This window comes from Epinephelus fuscoguttatus, linkage group LG11 (assembly GCF_011397635.1).
Source record: "Epinephelus fuscoguttatus linkage group LG11, E.fuscoguttatus.final_Chr_v1".
In the NCBI taxonomy this organism is placed as follows: Eukaryota; Metazoa; Chordata; class Actinopteri; order Perciformes; family Serranidae; genus Epinephelus; species Epinephelus fuscoguttatus.
Genome location: NC_064762.1, coordinates 19,394,035 through 19,411,006, shown reverse-complemented (window position 1 = coordinate 19,411,006; position 16,972 = coordinate 19,394,035). Strand labels below are relative to the sequence as shown.

General features: G+C 40.5%; 1 protein-coding gene across 10 annotated transcripts in view; it reads left to right on the top strand.

The window, feature by feature from the left end:
• Window positions 1–16,972, top strand: part of otofa (otoferlin a) — a 137,172-nt gene that overhangs the window by 42,825 nt on the left and 77,375 nt on the right. For all 10 annotated transcript variants that reach the window (XM_049589225.1, XM_049589224.1, XM_049589219.1 and 7 more), the window contains exon 4: window positions 11,934–12,033. In XM_049589225.1, the coding sequence (XP_049445182.1) occupies window positions 11,934–12,033 (100 nt within the window). The remainder of the gene's footprint in view (window positions 1–11,933; window positions 12,034–16,972) is intronic.

The following is a 16,972-nucleotide window of genomic DNA, read 5'->3' as shown; positions in this document are numbered from 1 at the left end:
GGCTCAGGGCGGAGACGAACGAAACCTAACTCAGATGAGACTCAAAAATCAACTGTTTTCAAGCTTTATACCTACTGCAGCTTTAAGTATTAATAACTCCATACTGTGTACTGGTCAACAAAATGGGCTGCTGAAGTTTGCCTACTGAGCCGACAGTCGACCTGATGGTGAACCCACTGACGTAAAGAAGCCTGTACGTAAAAGATGCTATTAAACAACATCATACGAGGCAGGAAGTACTTTAAACCTTGGCAAACATCTCAGTCAGTCACAGACACTAAGACCTCGTCAAGGAGTATGAAACGTGACAGGTTAGCAAATAAGCTAGCTGGCTAGCCAACTGGTAGGATTGTGATGAGCAGCTAAATTATATGAGTCACGTAACTTATCAATGGCATTGCGTATCAATGTCAGCCCTGTATCGTAAATTGCATGATGACAAGCATATTAGAACATGAGTTTCAAAGTGACATATGTTTTAAGGTAAAGTTATTTTGGGGTCTCACTTTGGCACCTTTATAAATTGTTAAATATCAAGAGTATAGGGTTTACCTTAGTACTAGCTACATTTTACTTATGACCTACAGTGGCTCTATAGTGTCAGACAGAACGGCCAGTGAAAAAGGCACGCTTGCACCGAAATTTAGCAAACATAACTTGCCCATAGTGAACAGAATGCCCCTTGCTAAAAATAAAAACGTGCTTGGGGTGCTGGAGTAACATTTAAGTGATAATGGCCTGTTGATAGAGATATGGTTTGTCATTTTTGAACCATAGATTAGCACTTTACCCTGATACACATGAAATTAATATGGAATAATTAACATCTTACTGTAACTATATTTTGTACACTGTGGGTGTCATAGTTTTGTGACAAAAAGTGTGTATCATTTCAGTGTGTTTCTTTTTTAATAGGAAAAACTTACATTGATTTATACAGGTATTATAATACCATTTGTCACAGAGGAATTCATAAATTAAACATTAAATCATAGCAGACAGCAGACTGACTCATCTTGATGAGAATTCATAGCAACTCTTCAGCAAATTCAGGCAGCAATTCTGTTTTTTATTTGTCTAATGTTGTGTAATTCCTATCAGTACGGCCCCGAAGAAACATTGTTGTGTTAAGACACACATGCACTGTGTCAGGTGTTTGTGCAATCACTAAAAGTTGCAGCTGTATTCACATTTAGTATAATTGTAAGAGAATGGAAAATGGGAATGAAGATGAGGAGTTGGCAATGCAGCTCGGTGATTGTTTGCGACACTCCTGCACACCCAAAAATTATTATTATTATTATCAGACAAGATGAGACTGAGTTGAAGTTGGACTGTCAGTGGTGTTATCTGAAGGTTAGCTTTGAATACTAAAAACTTTATTTGTTCTGGTGCTGCTCAGCAGACAGAATCACTGACACAGACAAAGGTCATTGAGAAAGAACACTGTGTTTTAAAATTCTTGTGGTGTGTGAAACTCTGCAACTCTTTGGAACTACTTTATTTGTTTTAGAGCGAGTATACAGTTTCTGTTTTATCTTTGAAATTGGCTTTGAATTTAATACCAGCCAGTTTCCTCTGCAGTGAGATAAGACTGTGTATGTTTCACATGGATACTCTTTGCTCAAATGAATCTTCCTCTGTGTTTCTCTTATGATGATTTCAGCCATAAATCAAATCATGCGATTTATTTCATTCCCTTCTTGACTTTCTGTTTATCTTTATGGTTTTCATTCAGCCACAGGACATTGAAATGTAGCTCAGCAGCAGGAGCAGTTTCAGAGGTATATAATCCCTCCATGCCGTACACATTGAGACTCAATAATTTATTGCTTGGTCTTAAAATGCAAGCTTACAAACATAAACCTGTTACTTAGTTGAATTTTATCTTGGCTCTCTCATGCCTGAAGCATTGGAACGAACACTGTGGACTTGTACCTTTTAAAGTCAGTGTTTCACCAGAAGCAGAAACACATTTTGTGATTATATAGATTCTGTGTTTCACTGACATTTAATTTAATAAGTTGTAAATCATGAGCAGAGCTGCTATATGTTAGTATTGGATTTATATCAAAGTTTGTATGTGGTGAGGCACCTTCATCTAAATTGCTTTATTTGCCAGACATTCCTCCCTTTGTTATGTTATCTATAAACAGTTCAGTCAGAAACACTCTTGTCATAGATTTAATCATTTATTGCATCAAATAGAAATACAGCTGTGCTTGGAGCTGATGGCTCCACTCTTACGATGCTCCCTGGATCAGACAAGCAGCATGCTAAACCAGTACAGGGAGCACAATGCAAAAAAAACCCTGGGTGTACAAGAGTGGGCCCAAAGCAAGACGAAGGTGGAGGCTAGGGTGGAGGAGGCAAAGTTTTGCTGGCGGCAGCAGCAGCAGCAGCAGTGTGTGGCAGCTTAGTGTAGCAGGAATCAGTGAGTAGGAAGCCATATTGAAATGGACCTCCTTGCTGTGAGAATGGGCTGTGATTGGTGTGTGACTGATTAGAAGCAATGAACCAATCAGATGGCTGTCAGCTGGTTCGGTGTCCTGCATGAATGAACACAAAGCTTCATTTTCTTACTTTTATTTTCCAAAAACTTGACTATATCAAGATCAGAATTATAACCCAGCCCCAATTGTATCTTTAAAACACCAGGTATTGGTTTATGTAAATATTGCAGTATACTGATGAACATCTGCTGTATCAAAAATCCCCAATAATCTCATTATTTTTTTCGTTCTCACTTACTTTCTACAGACTGACATCAGAAAAAAAGACAAATTTGAGTCATACTGTGTTTCAATTAGGGCTCCAAAATGTATTGTTTTTTTAGTTTTTCATCATTATTGCAATGACAACTTGTGCAGTTAACACATATTGCAGTTTGAATATAACAAAGTATGGAATTACATTCTGTCTGTAAGCGCCATTTTGTCTGGAAACTCTCTGGCCAATCGGACAGAGTCCTCACCATTAGGCAGGGTCCTAGTAAACATCCGGCTAGTAAATACTAGAAATATATTTTAAATATTCGGGTACTTCTATTAAATAACTGTCAAGTACTTGCAATAATAACAGGATCCAAACACCCCAGCAGAAATGGAGGCAGAAGTCAGGGTTAGTTTACCTTACTCCGCTGCACAGACTGTAGAAAATTGCTATGATATGAAAGTTTAACATAATATAGCTTCCACTGGACATTATTTTATTTGTTTTGTCAAAATCCTTTCAAACATCACTCTTATGCCCACTCGCCATTCTGCCTGTAATGTTAGATCGAGTGATGTCTGACTGAAAATATTACACTTTATTTGTGGCTGCGCAGGTCTGTCATTTTTGCTACATGGATAAAAATTGTACACTTATACTGTAATGCAGAACAGAATCATTTTTTGTTTATAATTATTCTGTATGTATGTATGTATGTATGTGAGCAATGACTCTAAGCATCGAACAATTCCTGGCGTTGAAATTGAGTGTTTGAGTACATATATTAAGCCAGCTGCTCGATTGGGCCAGCACTCAAAGAAGCGAGCAAAGTCACTACTTTAGCTCTACTCTCTCAAACTTCCCTCTGCTCTGCCTGAGTCTGACACGCTCTATTAGCGCAAAGACAGACATAGGCAGGCTTCTTTTACTTTACTGATGAAATGGCGGCCAATCCTAAGACAACATATGAGTCGAAACCCAAAAGTACATTCTTTGTATTTTGGAGAAAAACATATGAGTTGTTTGAGAAGAATGACTCATAGTACAAGAGTAGTGTAGCTCCTTTGGGGAATAGCTCAGTGCGTAGGAGTGTGTGGTCGAATGAGAGAGTGGCGGTGGATGCGCTCAGAGCAGACAGCTATTGGCAGTCAAAGCAGAGAAAAAAATTAACTTTAAAGTTGTCAAGTGGTAGTGAATGTACAGTGCAGGTTTGTCCATGAGTAAACACTGCAGCTCCTCAACACGCAAGTAAAAGTAAATATATGGTATATGCAGCTACAGGTACTGTACTATTGGTACACCAATACCTCATATCATGGAGCTCTAATTAAAATACAATATTTAAAATTTATTTTGTCCTGCAACATGACTGATTTGAGGCTGGAGCTATGTTCTGTCTGTACAGGAACAACAACAAGAGCAATGTTACTGCCTCTAACCACACACATAGATTGGCATGACTTGCTGATGGACACTGACAGCGAAAAGCAAGTCCTAATAGCGTTTTCTATTGTTTGTGGTGAAGAAATTCTATTATGCTTGTCCTTATGTGTGTGTGTGAGAGTGAAAAGGAGAAACACTGGAATATTGATTGCCTCCATGTGAGTCAATAGATATGCATCCCTGAACACTAGTGAAAAGCATGTTTGCTGAATCTTCTTATGCTTATATTAGTGCGTGTACACCAGTGGGGGCCACTGCTCAGCAGAAGCTTCTCCTCGGCCAAATCACACACACCTGTCAGTTGTAGTTTTCATTTCACACCGTCCTCCAGCTGAGTTAACAGCAGCTGGGGTTGGATTAGTGCAACCTCGAGGACTACTCCGTTTGACTATAAAAAATATTTTACATTTCAAAGCTGCGCTCACCCCTCCCCACGTTCACCTGAGCCGGAGGTTTCGTCATAGTCACGCCTGGATTTGCAAAAGAAACTTGAGGCTCACAAAGAAAAATAGTACAAATTGAAAGTGAAGGGAGCTCTGAATTATAAAGCAGATGAAAGTAAATTGTTTGCAGAACTACAATCAATAATGAATGCCACCTTTTGAAGTGCTAAAAAGTGAACCAGAACATGATAGGTCTGCTCAGTTCAATTATTCAGCACTTGTACACATGTTACAATGGCTGAAAGGAAATGACAGACCATTTGCTGGTCATATTGATCACCACTGTCTCGGGAAGGAAACAGCGGTGTCGCCAGAAATATTAATTGGGATGGGCCTGTGGGATATAATGTGGGCACCAAAGTGATCTGTACATCAGCCACCCAATCAGTTATTACTCTTGTTTTAAGATCTCATCTAACTCAGAGTATTTGCCTATTATACATTATATTGTATCGATAGCAGATTACTGGTTTTGATTACTGCTGCTGAGCATTATGTGATAGTTCCAACAAATAATCTGTGCAAAAATGATCTATTGATTTAATGCTGCAAGGATTTCCCCAATAACATTATAGCACAACTGTTGCATAAAAGCAGTGTTAAACCTAGAACTGTAAAAATAAATACAATTTTTTTTTTGCTAATTTGTCATACCTTCAAAATTATTGTTATCGCAAAAAGACATTGAAATATGATTATCATATTATTATCATATTTTAGGGCCAAAACACCCGCCCCTACTGCCATCAAAAAGCACCGTAGTATGAGTTGCATGTGTCAGCACACTAGGAGCAGTGTTGGCTACATTCAACAGCATCACAGTGCAAGATGGTGGGGTTTGGTCTTGAACCAACACAATCGCCAGAAAAAAACGTTTGCGTTGAATGTGTCTGCAAAGCACAGATATGTTACATTGGTGCATTATTTTGGAGCACATATGTTGAAACTTTTCTGCTGTGGTTAGTTGTAGGCACAAAAACTACTTGGCTTTGGTAAGGAACAGATGTTTTTTCTCCTAACACTCATGTTTGTTGGCTCAAATGGCGCTTGGAAATGCTGTCATGTTTTGGGGAAAAACACAGAAATTCCTTGGCTAATCACTGCAGTGGGTCTGTACAAAACAGCCCGGGTTCGGTGCCATAAATGCCAGTGGAAAACGTGATTTTCCGCTAAAAACACCTATGTTCCAAGGCTTAAAAGCCACAGTCAGCACATATATTGTGTCACTTTGAAATGTTGATATAACATGTATGAAATGTGCAATGTAACACATTCCTGGTTTGTGGAATTGGATGATCTGGGCATTTTCTTTTGGCAAGTGAGTATCTTGAACATAATATTTTCATCATAATCCAAAGTGTCTGTCGGCTCATTTTCAAATGAAAGAATAGACAAACTGCTCAGGCAGCCTGTAAACATAGATGCCCTGTTACTTCTTTGATCTAGTTAACAGTGAAAACAAGCACACAACTGTGCAGCGTGTAATTGGAAGAGTAATGATTCCCGGAGTAAACATTTCATGTCTGGAAAAATGTCTTTGGGACAGGAGTCAAGAACCTCAGCTAGTGAGGGATAAGAATGACCCCAACTTACTTTTCTTTTTATCTGCTGTATAAATATGCTACAGTCAGTTCGGGACCTACAACTGAGAGTCCATCATTTGTACTTGGTGACTGCAGTTCCCACATCTGGCAAACGAGTCTGCGTTGCAGTCGGACGTCAACAGGCTGTCAGAAAAGCTGTGACAGCCTGGCACAGGTCACAAATTACATTAATAGCAAAAAGGTTTATATGTGAAGGTGGGGCGGAGCAGTTGTCAGTGACTTAGCATCAGGCAACTTGGCAAGAAGCTCAAATCAGCGGGCACAACAGCAAAGTCTGGCCCGCCCCCAGCCAGGCTCAGAGGGTGCACTATGGCATAGATGGGTGATCTTACACATCCATGGGTGGCATGAGCACATGGGAAGTCTTTCTGTCCTGTAGAGTCTATTTTTTATAATTACTTTAAAAGTGTAAGAAATAATATTAAGATTGTTTTGATTTGCAGCTGACTCATACATTTTCAATGATTACACTGGGTGTGCCAGCTTGAGATTTCAATGGCACAGTCATGTCTGGGCACACCCATGGCTACACTGTTGGAAGGAAAGAGAGAATTACACTGTGGTGCGTTAGAATTTCCAGTGATATTGCTCAGAGGTGCAGAAATTTCAACTCATCTTCAAAGAAAAACTTGACTGCACAAAACCATTAATATCCTCACAGACTCTCTTCTCGAGTCACATCAAGCCTGTAACGTCGAGCATGGAGTGATTCAGTGGGAAGCCTGGCAGACATGCACCTTCACAGAGAAAGCATCTGCCAGTGCCTGAAGGGAAGCACACACTTTTTTGGGGGGGAACTTGGATTCAAAGAAAAGTCAAGTTCTGGAAGTCTAAATTTACCTCATTATTAAGTTCTGAAGCTCAGTTGAAAAATGTAGCCTCACTTTCAACTGTGCGTTGACTTCATCACCACCGACTTCAGAGGAAAGAAAAAGTTAAAGTGAGGACAGAGATGGAGACACAGAAAGAGGAAGGTGGACAAGAAAATGCATTTACTGAAGAGAAGGTGTGTGAGATCTGGCGAGATCTGAAGAGCGAATATTGACACTACAAAAGCTATATTTACTGGAGGAAAAGGCAGGTGGTGTTGCTCACAGCTTAATATTATCATGAACACAAGAGAATATCTCAAACTTGTATATATCCTCTGGCACTGCAGCGATACAAACTTTTAGGTTTCCCACACATTCATTAAATAATGTTGCACTGCCACAATATCAACACATGGCGCCACATTTAGATTGTTTTTTTTGGAGCTGCGTTACTCTCCCTCTCTCCCTGTCTTTCTGTTGTGTGACAGAGCATACTCTGGGCACAGACGGACTGTTACCTATTGTTTTACAACCTTCCAACTGGCTGTGTTTCCATAGAAGCTGCGCACCCCACGGTCCAGTGTGGAGTCTGACCAGCAGAAGAAAGTTTGCTTTTACTCACTTCTGCAGCTGCTCCTCTTAGCCATCGATCTGATCACATCAGCTCTGATTGTTTTGACCACAGACTGATCAAAAGGAAGAGTTGAATGTGATGATCAAACACTATGTTCCTCAAATCTACATCTTGCGACTCACAACAAATAAATAGCTGTTGAGAAAAGTAAAACTTGTCTGTGTTGTGTTCACAGCCCTGCAAAAAAATAGGAATTCAGAGAGGAGGCACGGAATGACAACAAAGTGACACACACCAAGAGAAAATAAAGTTTGCCTATCCAGCCCAGGCCCCCAGAAAGTTCGCCTGGCTTTGAAGCCAATTTCCGTAGTGGCCAAATAGTGTAATTACACTGTCATGTGATGTGTTGTGGCCCAAAATGATTTTTGCTTGTAGACTTGCATGGTGAAAGGCACGTCTATAAATCAGTGAATACATTTTTTGAGCGTCACTCCACTGGGAAAGGACTCGTTTCACTGCAAGGATTTGATTAATTTGGTCCAATAACATGTGGAAAGTCTAGAGGAGCTACAAGATTAAACCATCTTAAACCCCCTTCAAGTAAGTGGAGTGCTAAACTGGAAGTGGCCGGCTCTGCTAGGACAAGTCTCTCATTCACCTGCTCTATGGGCCACACAAAGCAGAAGCAGTGCCGATCATCTGGGTAATTTTATCCGAGCAGTTGAACGTCTTTTGCTTCATGCACCACTGAGCAACTTTCATAGCAGCGAAGGGGGCCCTGCCTCCAATGCTGTATCCTGTTCTCTTTATACATCCATTATCCAGCCCTTCTTTCCCTATACGCCAGCTACCACCACACAAAGAGTGTTTTTCTTTGGGAAACACTGGACTTACAGTGCTCAGTTAAAGTGTGCATCGTACCAAGTGAGCTAAGGTGTGAGATAGAAATGAAAACTCTAGTGGAAATTTCTTTCAATCAACCAACTTCAATTATCAGAGCAGTGTTGAGAGAAGCTCTGCTCTTAGCAGGGACCTTGAAAGGTCTCCCAGAAAAACACAGCAAAAGTTCACATTTTCTTGAGGAGGAATCGATCCCTAAAAAGTCGCAGCAAGAGAAGTTGAGCATGATAATTAATTTATGCACAGTTATTCTAGGGAGAAGGAAAGAATAATAGCAGGTGTTAAACAGTGCACTCTGTATTTGCTCACCAAGGACCTTCTGCCTTTATTGTCTTTCTTTGTTGAGGTGCACTGAGGTGCAGGTATGCTTTTGTACAGTACATGTGTGTTTGTGTGTGCTGTACTCATTCACTCTCGTCCGACTGTCAGTTTCTATAGTCGTGTTGGGAGCTCGTATCATTAGCTGCAATCCCTGCTGATTGCTTGTGTGAGTGTGTGAGCATGCCAAGTGGTAAGCTATTGATTGTATGTCCTTGTTTTATGATATTATCTCTCCCTGCGGGCTGACTTGTATTCAGCCCAGTGATAGTGAGTCTGTTTTTCCTAATGACTGTCTTTATGGTCCATTTTATTAGAGTATTTGATGATGTGTGAGGCATATGTATTGAAATGATTAAAAACACAGCTGTGTTTTCAGTCCACGTGCTACAGGGGGGTGTTTATGTGAGTGTGTGTGTGCTAGTGACCATAATAGTATAAATTGCATGGCTGTGGCTCAGTGTGGGCTGCGCTGTATGTTCTTTGTGTGTGGCTGATTGCTCTGCGAACAACACTCTGTTTTGGGGGAAACTCTTTAAATTATTCACCAGCTCTAATTGGCTTGCTGAATGGGGACTGTACTGGGTTTCTTCCCGCTGTTATGTTCTATGAAGGATCCTCAGGCAGCGTAGAAATGAACCTTACGTCTGATGATTTTATATGTAACAACAATAATCAGAGACTCCTGTTCTGTTGTGTTCCCAACCATCAATTTGAATGTGCTTTAACCTGAACAAAGAACTAATTTTAACCTTAAAACCACAATGTTTCTCCTTTGCAGAGTTGGTGAAAATTCTATGCATTAACACTGTAGCTCTCTATATCCAATAAATTTGGAAGAAGGTTTTTGATGGACATGAGTTATCTGTGTCTGTGTTTATTTAGATTGAGGCATTTAAGTGTTATTGAAGATTTCAGATTAAGTTATCATAATTATGACTTCGCTATGATGAGAATGCGACTTACATATCAGAAACTGGTAATTATAGTAGCCCCTTTTACACTGCCTGTTCAAGGCAGGAATGCTGCACTGTTATTTGGTCTTGTAGTTCTGTATAAAAACGTATGATTTGGAATGTGGGGACTGAGTTGTCTGGCCTTGAAGCCGGCAGCAATAGTTGTGACTGCACCGAATCGACATCTGTGTAAAATGGACAGCCGGCAGGGTGTAAAGTTTTGATGACATGTTATGTGTGTGACTTACCACTGGGGTATTTTAAAAGCAGCTAGCAGCAGCTCACAATGTCTGCAAATCGGGGAGACGACAAGGTCCAGGAGCTCCTTATCACCGAGCAGAGGACAAGATCAATAGCGGTATAACAGGGACTGTAAATTACCTTCATGGCCTTGTTATGCCATTGTTATTTAGAAAGTGCTGCCTGATGCGCAAATTTTATGTCACACTAGAGGCCGATGCACCTCTTTTGCTTCAGGTACTCTGGCGTGCTATCTAAAAATCACACTCTGTGGTGGTTTTACACCTGAGTTGTTTGGTTCTGTTTAAAAAAGCAAAGGTAATGAAGGGTCTCTGTTGCGGCCCTGTTGGGGATCTCTGTGTAAAAGTGCTAGAAATTCCAATATATAAAAAACGCAGTAGTTGCACACATCCCAAAACTGTGTAAGACAGGTGCTTGACCAGTAAAAGAGCAATAAACATGAAGAAAGCCTCACACATTGTGGCTCCCATAAGGGGCGTAACTATGTAAAGATAATCCATGAATTCAATTCATTCATTAGGTTTTACACAAAGAAAAGGTGATTGGTAGCCGAACATGTTATTCCTCCAGTTTACCTTGCAAGACTTACATTGTGTTAATCTAGTCATCGAAATTTCTAAAACCTTCATTTTAAGGCAGATGTAGAAGAAAAGAAGCTTCAGTTAAATGTAAAATGTGACGCACCTACTGAGGTTGACATGAAGGTCTCTGCAGCCTTCAGCTTTACTTTTAAATTCAAACAAATAAAGAGAACTTTTCTTTTTCTCGCCATTAACAGGCAACTTCAGAAAATAAAAGGAAAGAATAACATTTTCATTTAGTGTAATGGCTTGAATGAATGGTGTGCAGGTCTTCATCCATGTATTTACTTGTCCTTGGGGGCACTGATAAGAGCTTAAGAGAAGTGGCAGAAAATTGCTGCCTGGTGCAGAAATGTGTTGAAAGCTTTGGAGAATTAGCTTTCAGAATTGTCTGCAGACCTGGGTCACATGGCAGAAGCTTTCGGAATATAATTTTTAGCGTTTCATCTGTTAAGATACTAATATAAGTAGATCCAATAACAATTTCACTAATTGTCACACCAGGGGTTTCGAATGTGTTTTTAATGGTGCTTATTGTAATATTAGGCAAACAACACTGAATGTGACACACAGAGTTGGTAGTTTACAATCAGCTGGTCTGAGCTTTCTTTCCTGAACTTTTCCTGGGTGCAGCTGCCCACTGTTTTACACAGGCAGGTCATTAAGTGCAGTGTGGAGGCAGCCACATGGATTAACAATCCAAGCCAATAAGCTTTGAGTTGATTCTCAGTGGGATCAGCTGTATTGGCAACTTCCATGTTGCAGGGAGTTTTTGAATTAAAAGTAAATATGTACATTCATTGTTTCTCACCCTGAAGTACAGCTGTATACAAAATAAGGAAAACAAAGAGGGGATGCCAGGTGAAAGGAAGACTGACAGTTTCTGTGTATGTGAGAGCTGCTATCTTCTTCCTTTAAATTGCTTTGAGGAGTGACAGACTGCAGTGGGCTGGTGACAAAGGCATATGGCACTTTCTCAATGTCTGTCACAGCACATATCCATCACCACCCACTACACAACAGTCTACTCATGACTATATCACTGTCACACACTCACCTGCACACTGTGAGACAGAGCAGTGTAGACCAGATGCTTTTGGTGATTAAAAAAGTACTACAGTATATGTCAGTATTTATTAGTGTAACTGAACACGTAGATAACTACCGATGTGACAATAATGAGTAAAAGGACACTATAGATTGACACAGAGGTAGACCGATGGGCAGCAGAGGAGAAACAAAGGACACCAAGTATTGATGTAAAGCTGTGTATTGATCTCACTGATTTCTCATTACAGCGAGTAACTCTCTGTTGGTTTTTCCCTGCAGACTGGTGGGGACTTTCTCTATGGTGCTTCAGAAGGTGGCTGAGGAGGGACACCTTGAGCTGACGGACACACTCATAGACGACAACAACACGTCAATAAAGGTAACGCTAAACACTGCTCTCACATTGGAGTGACAGCTACAGGGAGGTTAAAATGTTTTGAAGAGGCGGTTCATGTCACTGCACAACCTCTGTTCAAGGAGTAGCGCTCAAAAGATGGTGCGCACAGAGAAATTTCCAACAAGCTGTGTTAAACCCACTGTACAGTATCTGTCCAGCAACAAGTGGGAGACTAGGTTAGCAACTTGCTGGTTTATGTATTTAGCAGCTGAAGAGCCAGGAAATTTTTTTCAAGGGGTGATGGAGAACAAACTATGTCGATTCGATGTAGAGGTCTAAAACCCACATTACATGAAGCCTCTTCAACCACACAGATCCCATCAGATCAAACCAAAGCCCCTTTTACACTGCCAGATTTTCCGCGATTGTTGGGCCATTTTGCCGGCAAGCTGCGAGCATTTAGACACACAGAGCCGGATTGGCGAGTTGATCCGAGGTACCCAATTTTCCGCCTCGTAGGGTAGTCATATTGGCGGAACCCTTTTACTTTAAATAGACCGAGGTGGCCTTCCGCAATGGGAGGAGCTGTTGAAGACACCACACATGCAACCCACTGGCGGTCGATAAACAGGAAACAGCTGATAGCAGGAATTAGCAAGCAGCTAGTTGCAAGAGGGAAACGCAAATCTGACAGACACTGTAAAGATGAGCAACTGGGGAGACAAGGAATTGCGCGCCCTCCTTGCCCTCGCAAACGAAGAGGCCGACTTACGAGAGATTGCCCCGAAAAAGGTACATTCTGTATAAACAAAAGTAGGCAGGCGGCATTTTACCACACTCCCCAATTTTGTTTTTACTGCCAATGCTGAAAAAAGACAATTCCTATCTAAAAAGGGCTCAATGCCATAAGGCACAAAACTATTTAAAATGTGAGTGGAGATCCCAAAGTTTTATACACAAGACATACAGAATGATTTGATATGAGGCAGCTATTAATGACTTGGAGTTTGGGTTTAAATATTAATCTCACATACCTTCAACAAAGAGCTGATTCAGAATATATTTACTGTCAGTAAATTGGAAATTAAAGGGGGAAACTAGAATCTTAAAACAGTTTACAAAAGCTTAAATCATACAGTTTATAGCTGCAAAATGATATGACTTGCCTTACGGCAGTAGAATTAATATAAAATCTTATTTGTCAGCAAATGCATTCACAAGCAAAAAGGGAAACATTAAATGGAGAAATCAATCTTCCAATGCACCTGCAGCGGTGGCAATATGAGAAGTAACAGCCGTCATCTGGCCTATAAAGGCACCAGCGTTTAAGACCTGCACATGAACAAGGATCTGATGGAGATACAACAGTCTCTTAGCAACATCAGCACATTAGGATCCTTTCCTTTAACATTAATCCTGATATCCTTTATTGATTGGACATTGTGAGAAGAGCGGTACAATAGGATTTACGAGGGAGAACCTAACCACCTGAGGTTCTTAAAGCACCACAGGGTTCAGAGTTCTGTTAGTGGAGCAGGGAGTGCTGATGGGATGTTTCTGAGATGATGACAAACAGCTTGGGAGTGCTGTAGGGCTCACACACACACACACACACACACACACGCATATATGCTGACATGTGCAAGTGGTTTCTTGTGTAAGAACATGTTCAAATACATTTGTACAATTAAGACAATTTCAGCACTGTGCATCTCTAGAAAGAAACTAAATCCGACATAACCTGAGAGAGAACAGTTTTACCCACAGCTGCACTGGTGTGGTTGCCATAGTGACAAATCTAACTCCTCGTGGACTACAGTGCCTTGCGAGGATGTAAGAAATCGAGAGCGACACGGCGGGAGAAAGGAGAACGAGAGCCCGAAATATATTTTCTTCTCATCCATCTTTGTCAGTAGAATAAATTGGCCGCTCCGTAATAAAGATGAGGTCATTGTCGGGAGGATAATATTTGTCCAAACACGACTCCCCAGAAGACGCCAAAGACAAACTACGTTGTCACCAATGCCTCTGGCCTGGATTAAACTAACACTCACTGTCACTCTGAATTCCCCCAGCAAATACTAGGTAGAACAGAAGATTTATAGTCCTGTTAAAGTTTGTTGTCCATGCTGAGAGCTTTTTCTGAACATAGTTAAATGGATTGCGATAGATAAGCCAAGGCTAAACTTTAAGGTTATGACTCTTTCAGGACGGGTTTGGATTGATTGATAAATATCCTGTCACAGCGCCACATTTGGCCAAGTTGGTGTTATATATGTGGGGAGTTTAGCAAATAAACTCAAAAGCAAAAAAAGGGCATATACAAACATACAGTGGGGGAAATATGAACATTTTTTTTCATTAAACATATTCCCATTGATATTACATTGATATTGATATTAACTCTAAAGAAGTCGTAACAATTCAATCCATAAAAAAGTTACGTACAATAAAGTGTTCTGAGACAGGAAAAGATATTGAACATACTAACTGAAATGTATCTGCTGTTTGGTGGAGAAGCCTTTCTTTGCAATGCCAGCTTTTAAGATGCTTCCTGTTTGAAGAAATCAATCTCTGACAGTGTTCAGATGGGATTTTGGTTCATTCCTCCTCACAGACAGCCTTTAAATCTAGAGGACTCTGGGGGACCCACTGGTGAATCCTCAGCATCTTCCACAAATGTTCTATCAGGTCTAAGTCTGGTGATTGACTGGGCCATTCCAAAACCTTTATTTTCTTCCTCTGGAACCAGTTAAGGGTCACATTGTGCTTGTTTTAAGTTTGCTGCACAACATTTGGAGAAGGCTATAGATTACTGGGAGAACATTGTGCGGTCAAATGAGAAAAATCTAACTTTTCTGTAAGTAGGGATGCACCGAATATTCGGCCAAATATTGCAAAAAAAACACACATTCAGTATTCGGTGGAATAAGTGAAAAGCAAGGCCGAATAATAGCGACGTGTTTTGATAATGCAATCAAACAGTGTGTGGTGACGGACGGAGTAAAATGTCGGCAGTGTGGCAATATTTTACTTCCTCCGTCACCACACTCGCATTTGCGACTAAAAATAGTTTTGTGCGGGCAAAATAAATCATTCAGCACGCTGTGTGAGTACAGATTTCAACCAGCAACAGAAACGAAACGGCGAATCCCGCTGGTTGTGGGTTGAACTCGGGTCACAGACGCGGACAGGAATACGTATTCCTGTCAAATACGACAGCGCATGATAACGGCTTACTGGCAGTGGAGAAGTCCGGCTCCAGGTGAATAACTTGTTGTCATGACTGCCCAAAAGTACCTGAACAGCCGAGCCATGGCTGCACATAGTATGTGGTGTATCAGAGGAGAAACGAGCCGTTCACATTACTCTCTTGGTCCACAAACCTCACCATACTTTAGGGACTGTTCTTTACTTATGAAGGGACTTGTCAGGGGAGCAGGGGGCTGGTTGATTTTTATTTCATTTATTTATTTTATTTTGATCCCCTCTATGTTAATCACTTATTGATACTGTTTTTGAAATATGAATAGCCTAAGTCAGTAAGTAATTTATTCCATTGAAATATCATTGATGTATTAAAAAAAAAGGGCATTCGGTATTCAGTACTCGGTATTCGGCCGAGCATTTAATATTATTCAGCTTTGGCTTCGGCCACAAAATTTCATTTCGGTGCATCCCTATCTGTAAGTGGTATGACGTGTCATGTTTGGAGAAATGCCTTTGCATATGACCTTAAATGTACCACACCTTTAGTTTAGTTTGGAAATGGAAGCATCATCGTTTGGGGTTGTTTCTCTTTTAATGGTACCAGAAGATTTCAAACTATCAAAGATATGATGAATGGAGCCATGCACTAGGAATTTTGAGAAGAATCAGTTACCATCCACCAGGATGTTGAGGATGAGATGCATAACTTTTTATGGATTGAAATGTTACAGTTTCTGCCAGTGTCTTGTGTAAATTTCATGTAAATAGCTGCATTGGAAATATGTTAAATGTAGAAATGTTGATGTGTTGAATATTTATATCCCCACTGTAATGTATACACTTTATGCCTAAACCCACTAAGTTTTCTGATGTGTCAAAGTTTCTTTGTAGAGCAGCAAAATACTGGTAAAACAGCAATAACTTAATGAGACTTAGACCCTGTTTATACCACATTTTAAGATGCGTTTAGAGTCTACAGCCATAATATCAGCTCTGTGAAGCTGTTCTTAGACACCAACACAATTGCCAGAAAAAAATGTTGGTATTATACGTTTTTGCAAACCACAGATACATTACATTTGTACATTATATTGTAGCAGATATATTGAAACTTTGTGTTTCTCAACAACGCTGTGGCGAACATGTGATTAAGTTGCAGCACAAAGTCACTTGTTTATGGTTAGGAAAAGCTCATGTTTTGGCTTAAAACACCCACTTTTGGTGGCACAAAAGCTGCTGGAAAAGCAGGGATGGGTTGGTGAAAAACATCCAAGTTCACTGTTTCAAATGCCGCTGGGAAACACTGCTATGTGTCAGTGAAAGAGACCCAAGTTTGGTGGCTCGAACACTTCTGGGAAACACTGTGATGTGCCGCTGAAAACATCCAGGTTTAGTGCCACAAACACTAGTGGAACACCGCCAAGGGTCACCAAAAAACACCTGGTGCCGTTGGTATCGAACAGTGGTCTGCAGCGTGGCAGGCATCTCGCCTAGTTGACACACCGTCCACCATCTCCTCTACCTCCCAATTACAAAAGTCAGTTTATATATAAGGTCACTTTAAAAACATTGATATAATACATATGAGGCATGCAATGTAACGTATTTGTGGTTTGCAGAAACATATAATGCGAACATTTTCTTTTGATGACTGGATCATAGGCACAGGAATAAGTCTTTGAGTTAAATGCTAGCATCAGCAAGCGTACAGTGACAGTGCTAACCTGCTGAAGTTTAGCAGCTATACATCTGAGGCTGATCGGAAGGTCAT